The sequence below is a fragment of the Mixophyes fleayi genome, chromosome 8 (genome assembly GCF_038048845.1).
Source record: "Mixophyes fleayi isolate aMixFle1 chromosome 8, aMixFle1.hap1, whole genome shotgun sequence".
NCBI lineage: Eukaryota > Metazoa > Chordata > Amphibia > Anura > Limnodynastidae > Mixophyes > Mixophyes fleayi.
The window spans coordinates 130126438-130152689 of NC_134409.1; the positions used below are offsets into that span (position 1 = coordinate 130126438).

Sequence of the window (26252 nt, forward strand, 5' to 3'; positions counted from 1 at the left end):
ATTTATCTCTTCTTTTGATCACAATATGCTCTACTAATGTATTTAGCAAACACATCTGTTGTTGCAAAAATGTTCTTTTGAAGAAAATTATTGATAAAAAGCTATATTCCGATCAGCCACAACATTAAAAAAGCGACAAGTGAAGTGAGTAAAACTGATTATCTTGTTACAATGGCAGTGTAGCTGGGGTATTTTCTCTATTTTGTTTCCTTTTTGGATAACCCCACCCTTTCAAGCACCTGATTTGAATCTATATATTGATTGAGCAACTTCCAGTGCATCACAGCTTGCTGCGTATGGGGCTCTGTAGCCGCAGACCGGTTAGAGGGCCCATGCTGACCCCTGTCCACCACCAAAAGCCCCTACAATGGGCACTTGAAAAACAAAGCTGGATCAGGGAGCAATTAAAGAAGGTGGCCTGGTCTGAAGAATCATGTTTTCTTTTACATCATGTGGACGGCCAGTCGCATGTACGTCGTTTACCTGGGGAAGAGATGGCACCAGGATGCTCTATGGGAAGAAGGCAGCCCGGCGGAGACAGTGGGATGCTCTGGGCAATGTTCTGCTGGGAAACCTTGGGTCCTGACATTCATGTGGATGTTACATTGACACGTACCACCTACCTAAACATTGCTGCAGACCAAGTACACCCCTCCATGACAGCGGTATTCCCTGATGACAGTGGCCTCTTTCTGCAGGATAATGCGTCCAGCCACACTGCAAAATTGTTCAGAAATGGTTTGATGAACATGACAAGGGTTCAAGGTGTTGACTTGGCCTCAAAATTCCCCAAATCTCAATCCGATCGAGCATCTGTGGGATATGCTGGAAAAACAAGTCCGAGCCATGGAGGCCCCACCTCACAACTTACAGGACTTAAAGGATCTGCTGCCAACGTCTTGGTGCCAGATACCACAGGACACCTTCAGAACTCTGATGGAGCTCATGCCTCAACGGGTCAGAGCTGTTTTGGCGGCGCGAGGGGGACCTGACAATATTAAGCAGGTGGTTTTAATGCTGTGGCTGATTGGTGTATATATTATGGTATGAACACATGGGTGTTTAGAAACAATTGAAGGGTAGGTAAATTGACCTTGCATTTTTATTAACGCAGCAGCGTACTTTACTATAATTCTCACGTGCGATAATTGAGCGTTTCCTTAGAACTACGTTTTATTTTACCAAACATTAAATGTTGTGAGGACTGCAGGCTGTTTGATATTTATACACATCTTAGAAGCCCAATTTAATGGAAGATTGTGTAATGTGTATTATGATACATACTTTAAATTTTAAATCAGAGCTGCAGGGGAACATCAGAATAAAGCTGAATATTTTATTCCATGTTCCATATATACGAAAGAACTTTTTGGTAGCAGTTACAATCATAATGCATCAGGGTATTGCCAAAATGAAAGAATTCTAAATTAAAGCTGCACGCAACTTGCATTTTAAAAAAGATCTTGGAACTCGTGTGTAGTCTCAGGATACATTTCTATTTGAATCTGGGTGAGTACGCAATACCTAAATGTTAGTTGCCCTAGGTAGAGACACACCACAGACTGTAGTATACGTACAGTCGTCTGTTCAACAAAAGGTCACATCAGAACGCATAAAAACTAAATAAATTATAAAATTAATGAATCATTAATGATTAATAAAAAAAATATTTTTAAAAAATCATCTGTATATATTTTTAAATACATAAATCAAGATGGTTTTAATGTGTACTGTACATACAATGGGCCTGTTTCATTAAGGAAAGGAAAGCAAAAAAAATTAGTAACTTTGCACCTTGGCAAAACCATGTTGCATTGGAGGGGGAGGTAAATTTAAAATGTGGGAACAGATTTATAGGGGTAGGGAATGTCCTAGATCAACTGTAAATTTCAGTGTAAAAATAAAGCTATCAAATATTTGTGCGCTACATGAAAAAACAGCCAGTATTTAATTCATGTGCAAAATACTAAACTAATTTGCACCCCTTGTATTGTAACATTGTAACTTACTCATTTTTTTTGCCTTACTTTCCTTAATGAATCAGGCCCAATGTGTTTCTATAATCTATCTTCCTTGCATATATGTGTTCCATGCTAGCTAGTGGCATACATACGTGTAGTTTTTAATTCAAAGTCTATGTGTCATCAGTTATCACTATCAGTCAGCACGTGCACCTGCCCTGTAGCTGGGGCAAGTGATACGTCTGAAACCAAGAGTACTTGCAAGAAACCCAGGACTAGAATGGACCTCATCAGCGTTGGCACATCCTGGGCAAACCTTTACTGTACATTGGCTTTGTTCAGCCGCCCCTTCATTCCCTCGTTCTACCTCTCAAGACATAGGGAGTCATAAGTGTAATTTCCGTTCGGACATCAATTGCCAGCAATTGCGTTCATGGGTGTAAGGTCCAATTGTGAGCATGGGTAGAGATATAGCACGGAAACGGATGTGAATCAAGCCCTCTATGTCTAAATGCTTTGGCATACACCCCCTGATTTAGATGTTAGATGCTGATTTTGACAGCATTTGCCCAGTAGAACTTTGAAAGGGAAATTAAGTGTTCAATGTCGTAGAGGATGACACAGGATTGGTTGTTAGGTGCGTATATTTGACCCTCTAGGAATCGTCACGTATACAATGTGATTATAGCCTACACACCTAATTATACACATGTATATCTAAGTTATTTTTTTATTCCCTGACAATATTTTAGCCTCAAAGGAAATTAATATTCTCTAAAATTCATTCTGCTTTGAATTACCTCTGCATAAATTAAACCTGCTGATAATAATTACTTTACCCTCTAACCTTACCATATCTCTACGGTTGGTGTACTCAGCAAACTAATGTCATTTGTATAATGAATGCTTTGGAGGTAATAATATTATAAGTAATTATCATGTGGAGATAATACACAGCTAGTAATGTTTCCATTTTAATACAATAACCTGACCAGAATTGTAACCTGACTCTTGGGACCTGAGTCATTAAGGAAAGTAAGGCAAAAATAAGGAGTAAATTTGATCCTGGACAAAACCATGTTACAATGCAAGGGGTGCAAATTAGTTTAATATTTTGCATTTAAGTTCAAATCTGGCTGTTTTTTGTCATTTAGCACACAAATACTTGATCTAGGACAGTGTTGGCTAACCTCTGACACTCCAGGTGTTGTGAAACTACAAGTCCCAGCATACCCTTCCAGCAATAAGCTGCTATATATTGGCAAAGCATGCTGGGACTTGTAGTTTCACAAACACCTGGAGTGTCACAGGTTAGCCAACACTGATCTAGGACATGCCCTATCCCAACTATAAATTTGTCCCCACACTTTAAATTTACCTCCCCCTCAAATGCAACATGGTTTTACCTAGGTGCAAAGTTACTCCTTTTTTTTATTGCTTTGCTCTCCTTAATGACTCAGGCCCTTGGTCGCCAACGGATGCCATGAATAATTTCAGTTCCTTTTTGCTTTTTTTTCAGGAAAATCCTGCAAAACATATTTTTTCCAGGCATGAAAACCGACATATATTCCCAAGCTCTGTTTATTCGTTTGAAAATGTAAGTACTAACCATACTGCAACTTGTGTTGTCCTATAAAGTACAAAAGTGATACATTTTTATAAAATACATTTCTAACACATGTCCTGTATTGAAAACATAATGCAACATTTTACCTATTTTGATATTCACGTCATGGGGATCGGAAAGCACCAAGTTGATTAGTTTTGCAGATGTTGATTGCCCCAAGTTTTGTCCATTCTGGGTGCTTGTCTGTGACTCAGATAAAGGCCGCAGTTGCAGTTATGTGAGTGCACAGAGGCCGTTGCTCTAATGTCACACATCATTTTCTGCTGCCATTCACGAATGCCAAAGGGTAATTACAACGGAGCCCACAAAAAAACAAGGTCAGTCGAAGGAAGTGCCTTTGTTTACGTAGGGCATAAACAATCCTGCAATAGTTCACCAAGGGTTGACACCATAGACGATATTTGTATTTGTTGCTACATGGCCGCTGGTTTAACAAATCACATCTCAGACACTTGGCTGACCCAGCAACAACATTACAGGCTTGCGGTGTTTTAATGCTTTATTTATTAGTCAGTATAAAGAGGTATAAGCATAACACAGCAAAATATGTTGCCTTGTAAATAGCATTATATATTAGAGGCACTGCTTATTGACTTTCTATGTTAAATAATTATCGTCATCATCGTTTATAAAGAGGTCGCCACAGATTCTTTAGCGCCAAACAATCATTACAGGAATGGTATACATGAATACAATTACACAAGAGAGCAACATCAGGTGCAAATATAGAATAAGCGATGTGACAACAATACAGGTAACAGGTACGAATATCGTGCCTATAAGTAAACAGTAAACAAACACAAACTGCCACAAAACACAGCAAAAGACACGACAAGGGACTTACGACGGACAGTGGGCGGACAGGAGACATAAGATAGTGAGGATGCTGCCGTGAGAGCTTACATTCTAGAGGGAGGGGATGAAGAGAGGAGCAAATAGGCTCAAGTGGAACTTGGAGGATGGAGGAAGAAGAGAGTGGATATGAGGGTCGAGGAGGGGGTAGACAAGCGTGAAGGGGTGGATATTTAAGAAGTGATTTTGCTAATAAATATAATGTTATTAGATATACAACACGGTGGCGTAGTGGTTAGCACTTCTGCCTTACAGCACTGGGGTCATGAGTTCAATTCCCAACCATGGCCTTATCTGTGAGGAGTTTGTATGTTCTCCCCGTGTTTGCGTGGGTTTCCTCCGGGTGCTCTGGTTTCCTCCCACACTCCAAAAACATACTGGTAGGTTAATTGGCTGCTTTCAAATTGACCCTAGTCTCTGTGTGTGTGTGTGTGTGTGTGTGTGTGTGTGTGTGTGTCTGTGTGTGTGTTAGGGAATTTAGACTGTAAGCTCCAATGGGGCAGGGACTGATGTGAGTGAGTTCTCTGTACAGCGCTGCGGAATTAGTGGCGCTATATAAATAAATGATGATGATGATGATAAGTTGCCTATACACGATATTCCTCAAAGGTAGATGGCTTCTGACATTTGCAAACTCACTTATTAATTTAACAGCATAAAATCCAGAGATGTCACACAAGGGGTAGGGATAGATGAGATATATGAACACACAGATGGATCTGCAGACCATAGTAGCTGACAGAAAAGGGAGAGTGCCTTGAAAGCGGACGTAGTAAACATTAACGGCGCCAGCAATGCTTCTAAAGTATATTTATTCTTTACAATTCCTCTTGGCAACCGCAATAAATGGTCTGTCCACAGAAGAGCGAGGATGTTGGGTTGCCTTAGTGCAAATCACTGAATCTGTTTGCTCGCTGGTTTAAACATTGTCCCCGGCATCGTCCTAATTAGGCGTGCGTGCTTGAATTCTAAATGATGTATTTAATTCTGCGGAAGCAAGCGGCAGTTCTAAACTCTAGATCCCAAATACAAATGAACCTTTGCCTTTCCTTACATCTCCTCTAAGTACATATTTTCGTGACTTCTCGCTCTGAGGAAGGAAATACACAGCTACAGTGTAGCCAATTATCTCTGTATTCCTGGTAATCGTGAATTGCTTTACTTTACATTATATGTAAGAAAACCAGGATGAAATAAGCTGTTACAGAAACAATTTGCAGCAGGGGAGGGCAGGGGGGGATGGGGTGTTGGTTTTGGCAATCCTGAACAGAGGTGATATGTTTGATTGTAAGCATGGGGATAATTAAGGAGCTGTTGATAAGTGAGTAGGTTCATTAAAAATATTAGAAGGAATGAATAATTATGGTAATGATTATCTTCTAGTAAGGCAAGTCGTTTCACACACGCGTGGTTCAATTACTGTAAATAGGAAGTCACAGGACTCGCCTGGGAGGCTAATCTAGGTGGGGTTAGTGATAAAGGGCCTGATTCATTAAGGATCTTAACTTAAGAAACTTCTTATTTCAGTCTCCTGGACAAAACCATGTTACAATGCAAGGGGTGCAAATTAGTATTCTGTTTTGCACATAAGTTAAATACTGACTCTTTTCTCATGTAGCACACAAATACTTGATAGCTTATTTGTACATTGAAATTTAAAGTTGATATTTGTGTGCTACATGAAGAAACAGTCAGTATTTAACTTATGTGCAAAACAATACTAATTTGCACCCCTTGCATTGTAACAAGATTTTGTCCAGGAGACTGAAATAAGAAGTTTCTTAAGTTAAGATTCTTAATGAATCAGGCCCAAAGACTGGGGGTAACATGCCTGAGAGTCCATATAAGGTCACTGCATCTGCTAGTTTTCACCATATGCAGGTTTATCTCCTACATAGAGCCTATTTTACCCCCCCTCCCCCCCGCGCCAGCTTTCTAAATTTAGAGGGGGTCAGCTGGTCGTATGCCCAATATGTGGGAGTCCAGGGTGGGTGACTTCTGGCATATTGTATGGAACTGCTCAGTGGTCCCATAGATTGTAAGCTTGCGAGCAGGGCCTTCTCATCTCTTTGTCTGTTTTACCCAGTTTGTTTATTAGTTTACTATGTTTGTCCCCAATTGTAAAGCGCTACGGAATATGTTGTCGCTATATAAATAAATTATGATGATGATAATGATGGTGTCTCTTTTCTGGGGAGAATTTGTGGACTGCTTGGTATGGCTGGAAGTGGGCATGTCATCCATCAATCCCAGGGTGTGTCTCTTTGGTTTAAACCTAGTAAGGAAGACGCATTAACTTATCGGACCGCTTATTACCACGTCGTTTATGTTGGCGAAAGTGTTAATTGCCAGAAAATAGATGGCTTCGGAGGCCCCCACTTTGAGGGACTGTATTCATCTTGACAATGATACTGTTGGTCACGAAAGATTTTTGTATACCAGTCGTAATTTAGTTGACAAAAATAATAAAATATGGATGGGGGACCTCTCCCTATGCGGAGGGGCTGCGGGACGTGGACCCCCTTTGAGTAATCTGCTCCACGCAGGCGCCCAGCCACTACCTGTCTAGCTCTCCCCAGGGGTTTTTCGGGTCGCAAGATCCTTCACGTGTGGCATGCGCAGTGAATATGTTACTTATGTTTCCTACTTTGGGCAGGACCATTGTGGGGCCGCTGCCACTCTCAGCAGCCACTAGATGAATATATTCTGCCTGCTATGTTTCTTCCTTTTTTTTTTTGTATTGCATTCTTGATTGCTAATATTTGTTGTCGTTATTCTGCTCTTTGTTGATTTCCATGACACTGATGATGCCTCTGTGAGGGTTTAGTTTACTATTGTTAATGTTTAAGATAAAGAAAATGTGTAAAACTTAAAAAATAGGAATTCACAGAAATGCATTTATAGTAAAAGTTGTTCCTTTTTGGTTAAGGGACTTGGCAAGAAAAAAATTCTCAAGAGTAGAGAATCCCACAACTTCACTCACTGGCTCCCTCTAGAGGAGGAAATGAAGAGGCAGAGACCGCTGCTCAGCACCTATCGAACGGACTTCTGGACGCTGGACGAAAAGACGGGGAAGGCGCCTCAGCTGTTGGTCCCCAGGATGAACAGAGCGACGTCAGCCTCGTATTGCGGACTGACGACCTATAAGCACATGTTGAAAAGCCACGTCAATCTTCAGGCCTCTCAGGACCCAGTCACAAAACAAATGCCAGCCATCTATAACAATAACAGGGCGGGAACAGCCGGCCCCTCGCTACAGAGATCCATGTCTGCTCCGTATAAGCGTTTGACCGTATCCGACTGTCTCATTTGGCGCACTCCAGACAGCACGATACAACAAAGCTCGTAGAACATCGAGACACCAAGTCCAGGGATCAGAATAGGTGTCTCGGTGCAGGGTTAGCAGCACAAATTGGCCTCCAAAATAATAGATTTACTGTCTAAAGCAAAATCTCTGGATATAAGATAAACTTCTTGAGGTCTAGCTTTAAACGACAAACAAAAAATTATATATATCTTAGAATAATACATCACAGCATCATATGATATTCTGTATCAGGAAAAATTCCCTGGATTGATTGCAAAAATCTAGGCTGACCTCTGCTCTTAGAGGGAACTGATCATTTTATTGGCTCAGGATCATTGCAGTAAAGATAAATATTCTTCTCAAACTTATAAAATTATAACATAAAATGATTTTCAAACTTTGCCCGATCAGATACCGTAGTCAAAATTTAAGACTATTGTCTGGATTTGTTTGGAAAAAAACAACAAGGTTTTCCATACCCACAGATTTAGGGCTCATGGGATTCCCAAATACTTTTGTTCTCTTCCCCTCATGCTGGCATGGCAAAATTTAGGAATATAAATATATTAATAAATTGTTAAATTCTCTTAAGAAAAACTTGTAAGATCTCTTCCTACAATAAAGACGTAAGAAAAGTTCTAAAAAAAAGTAAAGAAAAATAAATAAATAGCTACCATTAGATGGATTTGCTTTGAACACTAAATCAGTAGCCGCGAGAAAAATGATGTCTTACTGTAAGTTTCACCAAATTGTGTTTCTTCTACACTCAGGGTGTTGTGGTGGCTGAATCCGTTCATGGAGGTCTGGGGGTAAATGTATCAAGCTGAGAGTTTTCCGGCGGGTTTGAAAAGGAGATGTTGCCTATAGCAACCAATCAGATTCTAGCTATCATTTTGTAGAATGTACTAAATAAATGATAGCTAGAATCTGATTGGTTTTTTAAACCCACTGGAAAAACTCTCAGCTTGATACATTTACCCCTTGGTTGTAAAAGATTCAAAACAAAGTGTCTTTTAAAAAAAAACAAACAAAAAAAACCTCCCAAAACTGTCTTTGAAAACGTTAATTTTGAGCAATAAATTTTCTAAATACATGTAAAATATAATAGTGAACTGAACAATTGTACATTATAAACAACTTTTTATACCCTCAAAACTATTGTTTTCTTTGAGCTACTAAGGAGTTCCACAGACGTGTGCATATATATATATATATATATATATATATATATATATATATAAACACAAAACACATGTTCACCAATTGCACCAAAAAATGTTTTTTTTATGTTTTTTATTTTTCCTTTAAAAGTTTTTATTAAATTTTGCAAAAGTTTTTAAAGGGTACAGAAATAAAAAGAGGGGGGGGGGGGAGTGGGGAGGAGGGAATGACAATAAACAAATGGGTAAAAGGGGAGGGCGGGTACATAGTGGGTAAGGAACACAACAATATATATGTTTTTTATTTTTAAAGAAAATGTAAAGGTTGAAAACACGTAAGATTATGGAATGAACTATGTATTGTCTAGCGGTTTCTAATCTTTTCATTAATGTCATACATGTATATGAAAGAATCTCTGCAGACTATAAATATTATATCAAATTTCATTTAAGTTAATTCTCATCATTTGGGAAAATTAAACCATCTCTTGTAATGTAAATAAATATTTTAGTATAGTTTCTGTTATATATATTTTCCTTATATTATTTACTTGTTTATAAAAACATCATTGTTTTCTTAATTGCATACACATATAGACTAAATAGCAATGGTACTGTGTTAAAAATGATTTATAGTATATATTCATTTTTCTTATTAATGGTCTATTAATGAACACGTTTTCTCTTGCAAGAACTATGGGGCCAAGATTTGTTTTTAACATTTTTTTAAAGGTCAAGAACATTCCCATTTACGTGACTTCCTCCGATATTACCTTATTCCATTTTCCAAACACATGTATCATCTTTATATACAGAGCTTGACAATTAGCAAACCTGTAATTTCCGTAAACACTCTCTTACGAATGTTATAATAGTGTTTCTACCAACCACCGACCCATCAGGTGCGAAATACAAAGAGCCGGTCGCTGTGAGAGGCCTATTGAATGTTCCAAATGGAAAACTGAGAAGCATTTTTCACTGCTGTCAAAAGCACTAAAAATATCCTGCACCTGCTTGTTCGTTCTCCTTTGCTAACACCGGTAATGTGCCTGGTTGCAGTTGTCTTCTTATTCTCTAACGAAATGCAATAGGAGAGATGTGGTGGGAACTGTCTTCTTTTCGTTATACCTTAAAGACATTACTTTTTTTTAAAGCGTCTGGGGTAAGAAAGAAAACTGACACCCCTTTGCCTTCAAATGTAACTAAATTAAGCTAAAATATTTATTTCCCTGCGCGCCCCTACAGCACTACGCCCTGGGCGTTTGCCCCTCTCACAAAGCCCTCGTTACGGCCCTTCATCTAGGGGGCTGCGCGGGAAGGAGGGAGCCATTCTGTGGGCTGTACCATTATTTGTCAGTTCACTAGAAAGAAGGATATGTCTAAGTGATGTCACGAGTCCCATGAATATTGGTTCAACCCACAAAATGCCTGCATCCACCGCGCATTATCTCTCATCGGTTCCCCTGGTTGGAGGTTTGATGCGGCTTACCTGGAGTAAATACACAGCTGTGTTAATTAGAGAATAAGGCAAATAAGGGACATCTTTGTCAATGGATCCTGCTTGTATAAGTTATAACAGTCTCCATTTCCTCCGGCTGTAACAATGTACAGTATAATCTCTACAGTTTGAACCACAAGCCTCTAAGGCGATGAAGCAGTTGGTGTGTAGGTCGTAGACTAGTGTTATTTGGAGCTATTTATAAGAGATAGAGCTGCTCAGTCTTTCATCCTCCATCACACCCCTTCATCATAAACATTAGTGACATTTCAAACACTTTTTCTTGACTTGGAAGATTCCGCACAGCGGAGAAGCTGTTACACGCAGAGGAACGGGCTCCCTCTGGGCTGTTTAAAGGTTTACATTTTAATCGCTAGGTCATGTCATATTTAGCAGCTACTTCTGTACCTCCAATATATATTTCAAAGTGATGCAGAATTCTGTTACATAATTAGCCTGGTTTAGGATGGAAATTAGTCTTTGATAACAACTATGTCGGAATAACATCAAATGTAAAATAAATTCAGAATGCATTTTTTAGGTGATCTGAACAAGGGTGAACTGCTGCCTTCAAGGATGGGGGGGGCTGCTTTTTTTGTAGGTACCTGATTGATTTGTGTTTGACAGATCTATGGGGATAAAATTACAGATTAACAGTATCAATATTTTTAGCACTTTTCTCATTACCCTGAAGACTTCTACCCGTTCCTCTTTCACCTCTGTCCAGCTTCGAAAATGAAAATCCACATTCTGAAATAAACCATATTCGTGGGGGGGCAACGTTTTCCACAACAAAGGTCAGTGCAGTTCCCATTGTCATTATATGTGTACTGTAGATTTACTTTCTTTCAGTAATGATTATTTCAGTGGATTTTATGTTCTTCATGTTCCTCTGCTTTGGCCAGTTCCATTTGTCAATATAACATTCCAAATAAGCAAAGTAGAGGATAGTTACAGATCACGTCATCTTCTTGCCAAAACGTCTCATATCACCGTTAGGACCAAGTGTTCTGGATCTACCTCTTGTGAATGGCTCCACCCACCGTACAGTCAACACCTTTGTAGCAGATTTGCTTGCTCTCTTGGGAGTCCGAGAGATCTAGACTTCCAGATATTCCTTGAAAGTAGGTAACTGTCAGAACCCTTTGTGAACTGCTACTGTCTATTACCTGTGTGCCTGATTCTTGCTTATCCTTGGACTGTGCCAGCCCAGACTACCGTCTAGTACGTTCCTGGGGCTTCTCAGTCTCTACAGATCTGCTGCTCCTACCCTTGGGCTCCTACCTTGATCTTGCTTCCTGGGGTTGGGCAACAAGACTCTAACTCTATCAGTGTAACAGCTACCAAATGCTCTGCCCTAGCTGGTATTATTGCCTAGAGAAGAGGGATTTGCTCTGCTTTACCAACAAACTGCAGAAATTCAGATGACTTTCAAATTAGTCATAGTTTTGAGATAACAATTGGTCAGCTTTGCCCATACCCCCCCCCCCCCCAAAAAATAAATAAATAAATAAGAGATTAATGGTGGCGATAAGTCAAGTAACCAATCCAAGCGTCAACTAACAAAAAAAAACAGTTCCCAAGAGATGTACTGTGGTCCGATAACTAAGGGTTTAAAGGGAATCTATAAGCAAAAGTGATTATAATATGTATTCTGTGGGGGCACGTAATTACAAAAGAAAAAAAAATGATTCTAGGCACCATTAGCAGCCTCTCCTGCATAGTTACCCCTCGAGGTATATTCCCCTTATTCCTCTGGATTGCAAGCTCTTTTGCTGTTGTTTCGCCATGTTTGAGTGCATGCTAATATGTCATGTTTTCAATTCCCTGTACGTGTGCAGGAGATGTTGGCGCTTTATAAAACAATAACAATAATTATATATACGTGTTATTACATTTCATTTTGTATATTCACATAAATAGTTTTTGGACAAGGACCCTAATTTGTCATTCAGAATACATTATTTGGTCATTGTGTCGCAGAGCTGCAGTTTGGCTGTTGGCGGTAACAAGAGACACAAAAATCACTGATTCACCGTGGCAGCCTATGATGGGTACTCAGAGTAAATAGCCTGCGAAAGGGCACAGCTAAATCCGGGCAATGAGTTAGGACAAGGATGTCACCCATCAGGTTGCCTGCTGTTATTTTCTCTCTACCTGTAGCAACAGAATTCCTGTAGGGTGTCTAAGCCGCTGGGGTCTACAGAAATAGCCATTGCTACCGATAATTCTCTCTGAGTTGAGAACTGCAGATTTGTTAAAATAATGTGTTAGGCTAGTTTTTCCTGGACTCATTAAAGTATACATAACACACAGTGAAGTCAACCATTTTGTTACCTAAGTAACATCAATAATTCCCGATGATAGGTTGCATTCAAGCGCTCTCTGAAAATCCACCTCTTCAGACAAGCTTATAATATTCCTCAACCACCCTCTTAACCTCACTACCTTACCCTATTACCACCCGTTACACAATTTCACACAAGACAACTACCCCCTGACCAACATTGTTGTGTGACAGGATCATTTAGCTTATGAGTCACTTTTACCTTTGCAGCCTGGCTGGGCCGAAATGCAAAATGTAGACTTAGCCTTAGCCTCGTGTCAAACTCCCATTGTCCCATAGATTGTAAGCAGGGCCTTCTCACCTCTTTGTCTGTTTTACCCAGTTTGTTTATTACTTTACTCTGTTTGTCCCCAATTGTAAACCGCTATGGAATATGTTGGCACTATATAAATAAATGATGAAGATGATGATGTTTCATAACAAATATTGTTTCAGTCCACCGAATGGCTGCCTTCACCGTGAGTAGTTAATAGAGCTACTTTAACTAAATTCAGTCATGTAGAATGCTTGCAATATTCTATTTGCAACCAACAAAGCTTTTATTTTTTTTTGGGCTTCTACCAATATGAACGTCTTTTATTTAAAAAAAAACAACAACAAAAAAAAACCCTATAATTGTTCTCGTACAGCACCTGGGACCATTCACATCATTTGCACTTTCTAGGTTCATGAATCCATTGTGATTTAGAATTCAAAATCTGAAATCTTTAACGGCATGACAAGCACAATTACAAAGGGCACCCTTCCTCCTGCCCAATGCCACCACCTAATTCTACCGCCCGTCAACCAAAAAATTAGATCAAGAGACTGTTTGATTATTATGTCTTGTGGCAACTTTATAGCATGAAATTTAGGTATACACGCAATGTTTTTAAGACAACCGTGAAAAGCTAAATGTCGACATAAAAATAAAAAGACCCTTAGGAACGATCACGTTGTCTGAAACATAATGCTGTTAAGCTTTTAATCACATTAAAACTGAACTACAACATGGACAACGTTTTTTTGTCAGTAGTAGCGGATTGTCAGTCTTGCTAGTGAATATTACTTTCAACTACCTTATTTTTGGTAATAAGAAATACTGTATCTTGGTGTATAATCTTCCACGTCTGTGAGTCTGATGGGATATATCTTTCTATTTCATTCCTAAAGTAATCCTCAGATTCTATAGATTGAAACTATTGATGGCCGTAAGCAGCGGACCCGGGATTGTTAATATCCAGTGTTCCGTGAGACATCAGGAAACCATCCTCATTGGTGGACTTCCATCTCATGTCAACTATGGCCTCTCCATGTTAAACTTGATTGTTACAAAGTAGCGCTGAGGATAATAGCGATAATCCCCCATTGTCGGGCTACGAGCTACTTAACAAGAGGTGTTCAGGCACTTTTTATATTTCACTACCAACACTGTTGGCTTAGTTCATTAAAGGTCATTTCTCAAACATCCTCCAAGACGCACAGAGCCTCCACAGCGCTGCTGGGTCCCTGGGCCACGCCACCAATCACGAACAGCATGTCGTTGGACTGAAGGCTTGAGCATGAACATCGACCTGTGGGCATGGCCGGCAACATTTCCCATCTCTTCTTCACCAGGTTGAAGCCTTCTACTGAGTTCAAGGGAGAAGGCTGATTTCCTGCAAAGACAAACAGTTTTTCGCTCAGTAAGACACTAACATAGGACAATCAGGGCTTGTTCACACCTATACACTGTTAAATGCGCTTTTCAGCTACTAACGCCTGACAACTCCATTAAAAATAAGGTGAATTGTTTGTTCTGGGCTTGTTTCCTTGTCTGCATTCTAAAATTGTAACCTTGGGCCTGATTCATTAAGGATCTTAACTTGAGAAACTTCTTATTTCAGTCTCCTGGACAAAACCATGTTACAATGCAAGGGGTGCAAATTAGTATTCTGTTTTGCACAAAAGTTAAATACTCACTGTTTTTTCATGTAGCACACAAATACTTGATAGCTTATTTGTACACTGAAATTTAAAGTTAATATTTATGTGTTACATGAAAAAACAGGCAGTATTTAACTTATGTGCAAAACAGAATACTAATTTGCACCCCTTGCAGTGTAACATGGTTTTGTACAGGAGACTGAAATAAGCAGTTTCTCAAGTTAAGATCCTTAATGAATCAGGCCCCTTGTGTTTAAATTTGGCATGACCTATCTCTCATGCATTAATGCACTCTACTAGAATAATGGATTGGTATAACTGCAAGGCATGTTAAGGACATAGAAAACGTAACATTAAAATACATCAGTGTTCACGCGTTTTACCCAAAGTTCCAACGCACATGTGTGAAAGATCCCTCAAAGAAGGTCTTTCCTGCAGATAGTGTTTGCTATGGATAGTTCTGGAGTGACACCACAAACAGCAACAACTGAAGGTTGTAAGAACATACTGTGTACGTTAGTTATTTGTAAATGTATGCATTACACACATTGTTTTAAAATTCTTCTCTTGGGTCTTCGTGCTTTTTGAATAAAGGGCCTAGTATTGAAGACCAAATCATTTAAAACCTTTTCAATTATGTTTCTATGATTGTCCGCTCCGGGGATATGTCAGTGAGAGCCAGAAGGTTGTCATGTCATCCGAAATATTTAAGGAGCTAGAAATTACTCAGTTTCTGTGTGGATTTAGGCAAAAACTAAAAGGAAACGGACAGAGGTCCAGAATTTGACAGCAGAAAAAGAAAAAACTGGTCCATTTAATGTGTCAATATACGGTTTCTTTTCTCCATTTTTTTTAAAAAAAATATTTTCATTATTTTGCGTTATTTATACATTTTCTTTGTGTTTATGTCCTTGTGTGCCTTGGCCGAGGGGGGGATAGTGTTACAGGTGTGTCTCTATTGAGCCAAAGGTCTCGTCATCATGCGTTACATCCCAAGTAAATTAGAAGTACATCACTGGAAATTGATTTACAGTCTAGTTACAGCAACTTACAACAAGCCCCCTACCAGCTGTCACTCACTGCGGATGCAACTGCTGCTACTGGGCTGATCGGTGTGGAGGGGAGAGGATGTTGGGGGTTATAGTCACATATAGTAACTTTCATAGATTTCCCCTAGAATGTTCCTGGAAGTATAAATACCAGTGGGTCTGTAAGCTGTTTTTATAATGTTATTGACATACGATATTTCTTAATCCATCCTTTTTTCTGTGCCATGTACCGTGATTGGCCTGAATCACCAGGGGTCGTAAACTATTCTGCAAATTTTTGTCAACTCTCTACCGCTTTATAAAATAACTAGCGAACCACTGATTTTCATCCACATCAATTCTCATATCTCTTTAGATGTGTTGTATTTCAACCAATTGGCAGAAGAAATTAAAATATTATCAGTGATTTGCACATCATTGTGGGGGGGACATTAGATGACGCACAGCATAAGGATTATAACAATTCTTTATAATAACAAATCTGGCAACAATTTGCTCCGCTAATGCTATGAAAAGGCTGACATTTCACACCGCAGACTAAGCGGCACTTAGTAATTCGAGCACTAAAAGTCTTTTGAGATGAACAAAGAGGCACTGACACCTATAGCCAGGAGGATGATGTGTATTGTATAGGAAAGGTCAGGATTTCTGGTGTATAAAATGGAACGTTCTCCCTTTAGATGGTTATACGTCGTCTCAGCTTCCTGCAGCTTCCTAGACAATCACCGTTGCTATGGAAATCTATAGGGCCAGCACTCATTATTCAACAATCCCATCTTATTCATGTTTTCCGCTAGGAATAGGCTACTTAATTACATGTTATTAATACAAAGCAGCAATTTCACAGCGCTTATTTCTTTTCATCTTTGCGAAGAATATTTACAAGTAACAGAGTTTGTGTTTTATTAATAAATAATACATTTCCCCCATCATATTTCTACCTGCAGCTACACAGATGAAGCAGTCACCTCCCACTCCTCATCTCCTGCAGGCTTGGCTTGCTTTCCTGCCTGTGATTGACAGGACTAACCTTTACACATAATCATTGCTGGGATCCTTCTGGGGGAGACTACAGAGTCACTGCCAGTCTGACACTGTGGTACTGACACAATGTATGCAGAGCAGGCACAGTATCATTCTACAGATAGATAGATATGAGATAGATAGATAGATAGATATGAGATAGATAGATAGATAGATATGACATACCTAGATAGATAGACAGATATGCGATAGATAGATAGATAGATAGACAGATATGAGATAGATAGATATGAGATAGATAGATAGACAGATATGAGATAGATAGATATGAGATAGATAGATATGACATACATAGATAGATAGATAGATAAATAGACAGATATGAGATAGATAGATAGGTAAACATTAGATATGAGATAGATAGATAGATAGATATGAGATGGATATAGAGATAGATAGATATGACATACATAGATATGACATACATAGATAGATAGACAGATATGAGATAGATAGATAGATAGATAGATAGATAGATAAACATTACATATGATATAGATAGATAGATAGATAAACATTACATATGAGATAGATAGGGAGACATGAGATAAATTGGGCAGCACGGTGGCTAGTGGTTAGCTCTTCTGCCTCACAGCACTGGGGTCATGAGTTTGATCCTTGACCATGGCCTTATCTGTGTGGTGTTTCTATGTTCTCCCGTGTTTGTGTGGGTTTATTCTGGGTGCTCTGGTTTCCTCCCACACTCCAAAAACATACTAGTAGGTTAATTGGCTGCTATTAAATTGACCCTAGTCTCTCTCTGTCTGTGTGTGTGTGTGTGTGTTAGGGAATTTAGACTGTAAGCTCCAATGGGGCAGGGACTGATGTGAGTTCTCTGTACAGCGCTGCGGAACTAGTGGCGCTATATACAGGCGCGGGCTGGGAGAGGCGTGGCCGGGGAGCACACAGGCGGCCGCGTCATTGATGACGCGGCCGCATCCCCTGTCATCAGATGCGGCCGCGGTGGAAAGTATTGTATTTTGCATCCGGGGGGGGGGGGGGCGGCCGGCCAGCCTACCCCCCGGCCCTAATAGCAACCTGACCCTGGCTATATAAATAGCTGATGATGATAGATGCTGGTGAAGCTTTGCGCCGGCGGGGAATTTCACCACTGAAAGCGCGGCGATAACTGAAATAGAAGCCCTATCTCTGCCTAAAATGGGTGTTTTCACTACACAAACATACCAGTAAATATACTTGCCAACTCTCCCAGAAAGTCCGGGAGATTCACGAAATTCGGGTCAGTCTCCCAGGCTCCCGCGAGAGCTGGCATTTCTCCCGCATCCTGGAATTCCCTTATCAAAATGACGCGATTCACTGAGAATTGCATCATTTTGGCCCCCCCCGCGACAAAACGTCATTTTGCTCGTAGGGATGGGGCCAAAATAACGCGATTCGAGGCGCCCCGCCCCCTTCCACCCATTAGTCACGCCCTTCTCCTGGACGTCGCCAACTGAACGTAGGCAAGTATGGTAAATATATGCAAAAATAAACTATATCCAGTGACCTGATTGTTATATTTTATCTCAGTGGATTCCCTTTATCTTATCAGTCCTATTAATCTCTCCCCCTTATCTCCTGTCTGGATGTTTATTAGCAACAGTAATCTCACCCATGTGATTCTGCGCTAAACACACTCTGTCCATTGGCTGTAAGTCTACAATAGGTCATTTAAATTTTAGAAATGGAAGAGAATTAAGTTTCGTTTCTAACTCCAACCAGTATTTCAAAACTCATTATTTTCCTCATAGAAATAGAAAAGAACGTTTAGAGATAGTGATTGATCGATGACCGTCTCACACGGCTTTTACTGCTAATTAGTCTGGAATCTCGTGGCTGTTACAGATGCCGAATCCTAACATCTAAATTTCCGTGTAACAGTTTTTTTAGTAACTGTTCGGATTCATCTACATCAGGCATAGACAGCGTGAGGCTGTCCTCATAATCCAGTGTACTGCTGGCAGGACAGCTGAGACTTGTAGTTCCATAACAACAGGGCAGCCACACGGTGCCTACCTGTGATCCCATAGCAAGATGAGATTTTAGGGAAAGACACAGGATGACCAGAAAGACTGACCTAATTTCGCTTAATCTGGCCTGATCAGTTTTGCACTAGCGGCTTCCTTTATAATTAGCGTTTATTCTGTCTGCTCACAAATGAGTCCTTTGTGTAAATGTCATATTGTCAGGATCATTAGCCAAATATCTTTCAGAGTGTAAATGCACTCAGCTAATTAGGGAAAATCAGCCCAGTTTTTAAGTAGTGTTAAACGATGATCTCTTTGAGTAATGCCGCACACCAGACAACTTAGAAAATGTTTTTCTTAGCTGTTTTATTGTATTTTGAAACAAAACCAGAGATTGTATATTTATTATATATATATATTTATTGTATTTTGACAAAGGAGGGGGTCTGCTTACTGCCATAATTATATCATACATGCATAACCCAATTGCAAAGCACCTCCTCCTAAAGTCACTGTGAAGATTGCTGCTAGATAATGTAATGAGGAGTGGAATGTCATTCAGACAGATATGATCAGTAAGCTCCTCCTCCTATAGTTACTGTGAAGAGCTCTGCTACACACGGTAATGAGGAAGGGGAGTAAAGTTTGTGCCAGTGATCATAGATCCCAGTGGCTGAAGGCTACACAGGGATAAGCGTTGGCATGTCGCAGTGAGCGCAAACACAATGATATCTCCTGTAGGGGGCGGTAAGGAGTAAGCAGAAGGTCAACAACTGTGATTATGTACAGGGCCGACAAATCTGTAAAGAAAATCGGGATCACTTCCCGAAATAGAGAACACAGGGGAATCAGTAGTAGGCAGTGAACTTCAATCAGGAGTAGCCCCACAGGTTTAGCTAAAACCCTGCCAGGTCCGCTACACAGAATAGGCAAGAAATAATTTGCAGCTGTGATCAGGGTTAAACTCAAGGACTCGGTGCACAGTTGTAGCAGAGAAATATTAGCAGGTACCGATAGGGTTAGTGCCCAAAGTGGCTAGATTTACTAAGCTGCAGGTTTGAAAAAGTGTGGATGTTGCCTATGGCAACCAATCAGATTCTAGCTGTCGACTTGTAGAAAGTGATAAATAAATGACAGCTAGAATCTGATTGGTTGCCATAGGCAACATCTCCACTTTTTCAAACCCGCATCTTAGTAAATCTAGCCCATAGACTGCAGGTTGTCAAGAATCTGCTCGATTCCGACAGAGATTGTGTCATTTATCAGCATCGACCTTTGGTAACTCTGCCGATCTGTAAATCGTGTCGAGTCCTGTCAGCAGAAAGTGGTCTCTGCTACTGCTGGCGACTTCAGTGTTAAACGCATATAATTATTATTAGTAGCAAACATCCGACACTTCCCAATTGCCTAGTGAAAAATTAAGACATTCACATGAAACAAACTTGCCCTAAGGTCTTTTAATTAATCTTCTCTTTCCATTACGGTCTGAGCCAGTAGCATGTGTTATTCATTGTAGAACTATTTTAATTAGTGTCGTATCATTCATCTATATGTTAATTTCCTATTGTTCGATACATTACAGTGTGTATATATGCATGAAACTCAGCCCAAAGTAGAGTTCTATATGTCGTGCCATAAAATAAAAACGAATCCCTGTTAATGTAATTATACTTATTTTTTAACACCCCTACTCCTCTCCTTTTTATTTTTTTGGTATGTGTTGTGGACCATATCTTTGCTCTATATTACTCAGTTCATGTTAGGAACCCCTCCAGCCGGCACAACACAACCCGGAGTCTACTCTGCCAATCAGGTGTTCACTGGATCCCCTGATGGTGGGGACAGACTGGGCTGCAGACTGACAGAGGGTCGTGAAGTGTGTACCGGCTGGGGAGAACCCAGGCAAGCGGAGTGAGGTCCACGCAGAGGTCAAGGGCCGGCAGCAGGTAGCAAGACCAGTTAACAAGCCGGGGTCAATGGTCACAGGCAAACAAGAGATACGGTAACAGGCCAAAGGTCAGGGTCACGGGATACACAAGCAAAGTCCAAATCCAAAGCCAAGGGTCATACACGAGAGGTCAGCAGAATACAATAGACAGGAACAGGAACAAGCAGGTCAGCAGACTGAGGAACAGAAGCTATAACCGGCAATGAGGTAGCAGACCTCATTGCCTTAAATAGTAAGCCCAGCCAATCAGAGCCTAGCTCTGGCAATATCCAGCCCCCTTGCACCTAATAATTAATTAGCCCGCAGGCAAGTAATACACTAAGCGCCTGCGCCCGGCTACTCACCGCCGGGATGCAGCGCTGAAGCGTCCATCCGTTGCCCCGGCAACGGCCGGGTTATGGGCGGAAGTGACGTCCCGGTCGCCATAGCGACGGCCGGGACGTGGGTAAGTGAGTCGCGGCGGTGCTCGTAACAGTTCATGGCACTTTGCCCCCACCCCCTCCAGGTACTGAACAGCACAGAGCTTTAATTTTGGGCAATAATGGGACCCCTACCATCTTTGTCAGCTCTGCCAGCCAAAATTGAGTCTAAGGGAAAAGTGGAGGTGTTGCCCATAGTAACCAATCAGATTCTAGCTATCCTGTTCTAGAATGTACTGGATAAATGATAGCTAGAATCTGATTGGTTGCTGTGGGCAACACCTCCATGTTTCCTTTTTACAACGTTTGATAAATCTACTCCTTAAACTGAATTCAGTCCTCTTCTGTGCTGGAAAACCTCATGTTCCTATACAAATACATATACAGTTCAATAGTGGGCAGCACGGTGGCTCAGTGGTTAGCACTTCTGTCTCACAGCACTGGGGTTATGAGTTCAATTCCTGACCATGGCCTTTACTGTGTGGAGTTTGTATATTCTCCCCGTGTTTGCGTGGGCTTCCTCCGGGTTCTCCAGTTTCCTCCCACATTCCAAAAACACACTGGTAGGTTAATTGACTGCTAACAAATTGAACCTAATCTGTGTGTGTGTGTATGTTAGGGAATTTAGACTGTAAGCTCCAATGGGGCAGGGACTGATGTGAGTGAGTTCTCTGTACAGCGCTGCGGAATTAGTGGCACTATATAAATAAATGGTAATAATAATAGTGGACACACATGGACATTACTACTGACAGGAAAACCGCTTACACAAGGTACCGACACTCAAGTGTAACGCCTCTGCCAGCCTATAATATTATCTGTCTGCTGTTGGGGAAAATTAGGAAAACAGATGCCAATTCTATTTGCATATTCTGTTATCACATTATAGAAGTGAACAAGTGTACTGGAGCATGGGATGCTGTGACAAATTGGGACATTGCCTTAATAAATCCAGCAGCTGCTATTAGGAATTTAGACTTTATGACGAGAATGGGATTTAATCAATTGGAAACTCAGAACTGCTTTTTTCCTCTCTCCTGAGAGATTTCATCAGCTTCTAACAAGATGTTTCTAGCTGGGTTTTGAAAATGTGGAGCAATAATACTGTATCACTCAAACAATATTCTTCCTGCAGAGAAAAGTTATTACTCCGTAACGCTATGTATCCTACCTCATGGCGTTACTCTGCTCTTTGCAGGAAATTAGTATAAATGATCCTTTCCATAATGTTTACTCGGCTGAAATCTCTGCTCGGTTTTTCCTGGCGGCCCATTGAGGTGCGTAGACTAAAGCGGCGGAGATTTCTTACCATAATTGGCGAAGACCGGCGGCTCCTCATGCTGAATTGAATCTGCTTGATTTTGTGAAGGTAAGTATTAAAGTGTCTTTAGACCAGTGGTTCCCAAACTTTTTCAGTTCGCGGCACCCTTAGAATCTCCATAATTTTTTCAAAGCACCCCTCCAAAATAATTACCGAGCAGCCCCGTTTTATAAGTAGTTGGGTCAAAATAATGTAATAAGTATTTAGGTCAGGACAGAAATACTTAGTAAGTTGTTTGCAAAAATAATACACATAAATCCAAGGGAAAAGAATATTTTTATATATTTTTTTAAATTATATTTCTGTCAAAGAATAATTTACAGCTAATATTCAGAGGAATAAGATCAAACAAAATAAAATAACAATATGTACAAAATCATCACACTGTGACCCTTCATCCAAACACCCTGTGCCACCTTTATCCACACACTCTGTGCCACCTTTATCCACACACTCTGTGCCACCTTTATCCACACACTCTGTGCCCCCTTCATCCAAACACCCTGTGCCACCTTTATCCACACACTCTGTGCCCCGTTCATCCACACACTCTGTGCCCTCCTTCATCCACACACTCTGTGCCCTCCTTCATCCACACACTCTGTGCCCTCCTTCATCCACACACTCTGTGCCCTCCTTCATCCACACACTCTGTGCCCTCCTTCATCCACACACTCTGTGCCCCCCTCATCCACACACTCTGTGCCCCCTTCATCCACACACTCTGTGCCCTCCTTCATCCACACACTCTGTGCCCTCCTTCATCCACACACTCTGTGCCCTCCTTCATCCTCACACTCTGTGCCCTCCTTCATCCACACAATCTGTGCCCTTCTTCATCCACACACTCTGTGCCCTCCTTCATCCACACACTCTGTGCCCCCCTCATCCACACACTCTGTGCCCTCCTTCATCCACACACTCTGTGCCCCCCTCATCCACACACTCTGTGCCCCCTTCATCCACACACTCTGTGCCCTCCTTCATCCACACACTCTGTGCCCTCCTTCATCCACACACTCTGTACCCCCCTCATCCACACACTCTGTGCCCTCCTTCATCCACACAATCTGTGCCCTTCTTCATCCACACACTCTGTGCCCTCCTTCATCCACACACTCTGTGCCCTCCTTCTTCATCCACACACTGTGTGTGCTCCTTCATCCACACACTCTGTGCCCTCCTTCATCCACACATTCTGTGCCCTCCTTCATCCACACACTCTGTGCCCTCCTTCTTCATCCACACACTCTGTGCCCTCCTTCATCCACACACTCTGTGCCCCCTTTATCCACACACTCTGTGCCCCCTTCATCCACACACTCTGTGCCCTCCTTCTTCATCCACACACTCTGTGCCTTCCTTCATCCACACACTCTGTGCCCCCTTTATCCACACACTCTGTGCCCCCTTCATCCACACACTCTGTGCCCTCCTTCATCCACACACTCTGTGCCCTCCTTCATCCACACACTCTGTGCCCTCCTTCATCCACACACTCTGTGCCCCCCTCATCCACACACTCTGTGCCCTCCTTCATCCACACACTCTGTGCCCCCCTCATCCACACACTCTGTGCCCTCCTTCATCCACACACTCTGTGCCCTCCTTCATCCACACACTCTGTGCCCCCCTCATCCACACACTCTGTGCCCTCCTTCATCCACACACTCTGTGCCCCCCTCATCCACACACTCTGTGCCCTCCTTCATCCACACAATCTGTGCCCTTCTTCATCCACACACTCTGTGCCCTCCTTCATCCACACACTCTGTGCCCTCCTTCTTCATCCACACACTCTGTGCCCTCCTTCATCCACACACTCTGTGCCCCCTTTATCCACACACTCTGTGCCCCCTTCATCCACACACTCTGTGCCCTCCTTCATCCACACACTCTGTGCCCTCCTTCATCCACACACTCTGTGCCCTCCTTCTTCATCCACACACTCTGTGCCCCCTTCATCCACACACTCTGTGCCCCCCTCATCCACACACTCTGTGCCCTCCTTCATCCACACACTCTGTGCCCCCCTCATCCACACACTCTGTGCCCTCCTTCATCCACATACTCTGTGCCCTCCTTCATCCACACACTCTGTGCCCTCCTTCATCCACACACTCTGTGCCCCCCTCATCCACACACTCTGTGCCCCCTTCATCCACACACTCTGTGCCCTCCTTCATCCACACACTCTGTGCCCCCCTCATCCACACACTCTGTGCCCTCCTTCATCCACACACTCTGTGCCCCCCTCATCCACACACTCTGTGCCCTCCTTCATCCACACACTCTGTGCCCTCCTTCATCCACACACTCTGTGCCCCCCTCATCCACACACTCTGTGCCCTCCTTCATCCACACACTCTGTGCCCCCCTCATCCACACACTCTGTGCCCTCCTTCATCCACACAATCTGTGCCCTTCTTCATCCACACACTCTGTGCCCTCCTTCATCCACACACTCTGTGCCCTCCTTCTTCATCCACACACTCTGTGCCCTCCTTCATCCACACACTCTGTGCCCCCTTTATCCACACACTCTGTGCCCCCTTCATCCACACACTCTGTGCCTTCCTTCATCCACACACTCTGTGCCCTCCTTCATCCACACACTCTGTGCCCTCCTTCATCCACACACTCTGTGCCCCCCTCATCCACACACTCTGTGCCCTCCTTCATCCACACACTCTGTGCCCCCCTCATCCACACACTCTGTGCCCTCCTTCATCCACACACTCTGTGCCCTCCTTCATCCACATACTCTGTGCCCTCCTTCATCCACACACTCTGTGCCCTCCTTCATCCACACACTCTGTGCCCCCCTCATCCACACACTCTGTGCCCTCCTTCATCCACACACTCTGTGCCCCCCTCATCCACACACTCTGTGCCCTCCTTCAACCACACAATCTGTGCCCTTCTTCATCCACACACTCTGTGCCCTCCTTCATCCACACACTCTGTGCCCTCCTTCTTCATCCACACACTCTGTGCCCTCCTTCATCCACACACTCTGTGCCCCCTTTATCCACACACTCTGTGCCCCCTTCATCCACACACTCTGTGGCCTCCTTCATCCACACACTCTGTGCCCTCCTTCATCCACACACTCTGTGCCCTCCTTCATCCTCACATTCTGTGCCCCCTTCATCCACACACTCTGTGCCCCCCTCATCCACACAATCTGTGCCCTTCTTCATCCACACACTCTGTGCCCTCCTTCATCCACACACTCTGTGCCCTCCTTCTTCATCCACACACTCTGTGCCCTCTTTCATCCACAAACTCTGTGCCCCCTTTATCCACACACTCTGTGCCCCCTTCATCCACACACTCTGTGCCCTCCTTCATCCACACACTCTGTGCCCTCCTTCATCCACACACTCTGTGCCCTCCTTCATCCTCACATTCTGTGCCCCCTTCATCCACACACTCTGTGCCCCCCTCATCCACAAACTCTGTGCCCTTCTTCATCCACACACTCTGTGCCCCCTTCATCCACACACTCTGTGCCCCCCTCATCCACAAACTCTGTGCCCTTCTTCATCCACACACTCTGTGCCCCCTTCATCCTCACACTCTGTGCCCTCCTTCATCCACACACTCTGTGCCCTCCTTCATCCTCACATTCTGTGCCCCCTTCATCCTCACACTCTGTGCCCCCTTCATCCTCACATTCTGTGCCCTCCATCATCCACACACTCTGTGCCCTCCTTCATCCTCACACTCTGTGCCCTCCTTCATCCACACACTCTGTGCCCCCTTCATCCTCACACTCTGTGCCCCCTTCATCCTCACATTCTGTGCCCTCCATCATCCACACACTCTGTGCCCTCCTTCATCC

The 26252-nt window shown here is 42.4% G+C and overlaps 2 protein-coding genes across 4 annotated transcripts in view; one reads left to right on the forward strand and one right to left on the reverse strand.

Annotated features, from left to right (window-relative positions):
- CIMIP7 (ciliary microtubule inner protein 7) overlaps positions 1–8389 on the forward strand; it is a 219414-nt gene extending 211025 nt beyond the window's left edge. For all 3 annotated transcript variants that reach the window (XM_075183536.1, XM_075183537.1, XM_075183535.1), the window contains exons 3-4: positions 3481–3558; positions 7370–8389. In XM_075183536.1, the coding sequence (XP_075039637.1) occupies positions 3481–3558; positions 7370–7789 (498 nt within the window). In that variant the 3' untranslated portion in view covers positions 7790–8389. The remainder of the gene's footprint in view (positions 1–3480; positions 3559–7369) is intronic.
- A 5173-nt stretch (positions 8390–13562) lies between these two features.
- Positions 13563–26252, reverse strand: part of KLHDC8B (kelch domain containing 8B) — a 104247-nt gene continuing 91557 nt past the window's right edge. Inside the window, exon 6 of the mRNA XM_075183538.1 lies at positions 13563–14389. Coding sequence (XP_075039639.1) covers positions 14193–14389 — 197 coding nt within the window. The 3' untranslated portion in view covers positions 13563–14192. The remainder of the gene's footprint in view (positions 14390–26252) is intronic.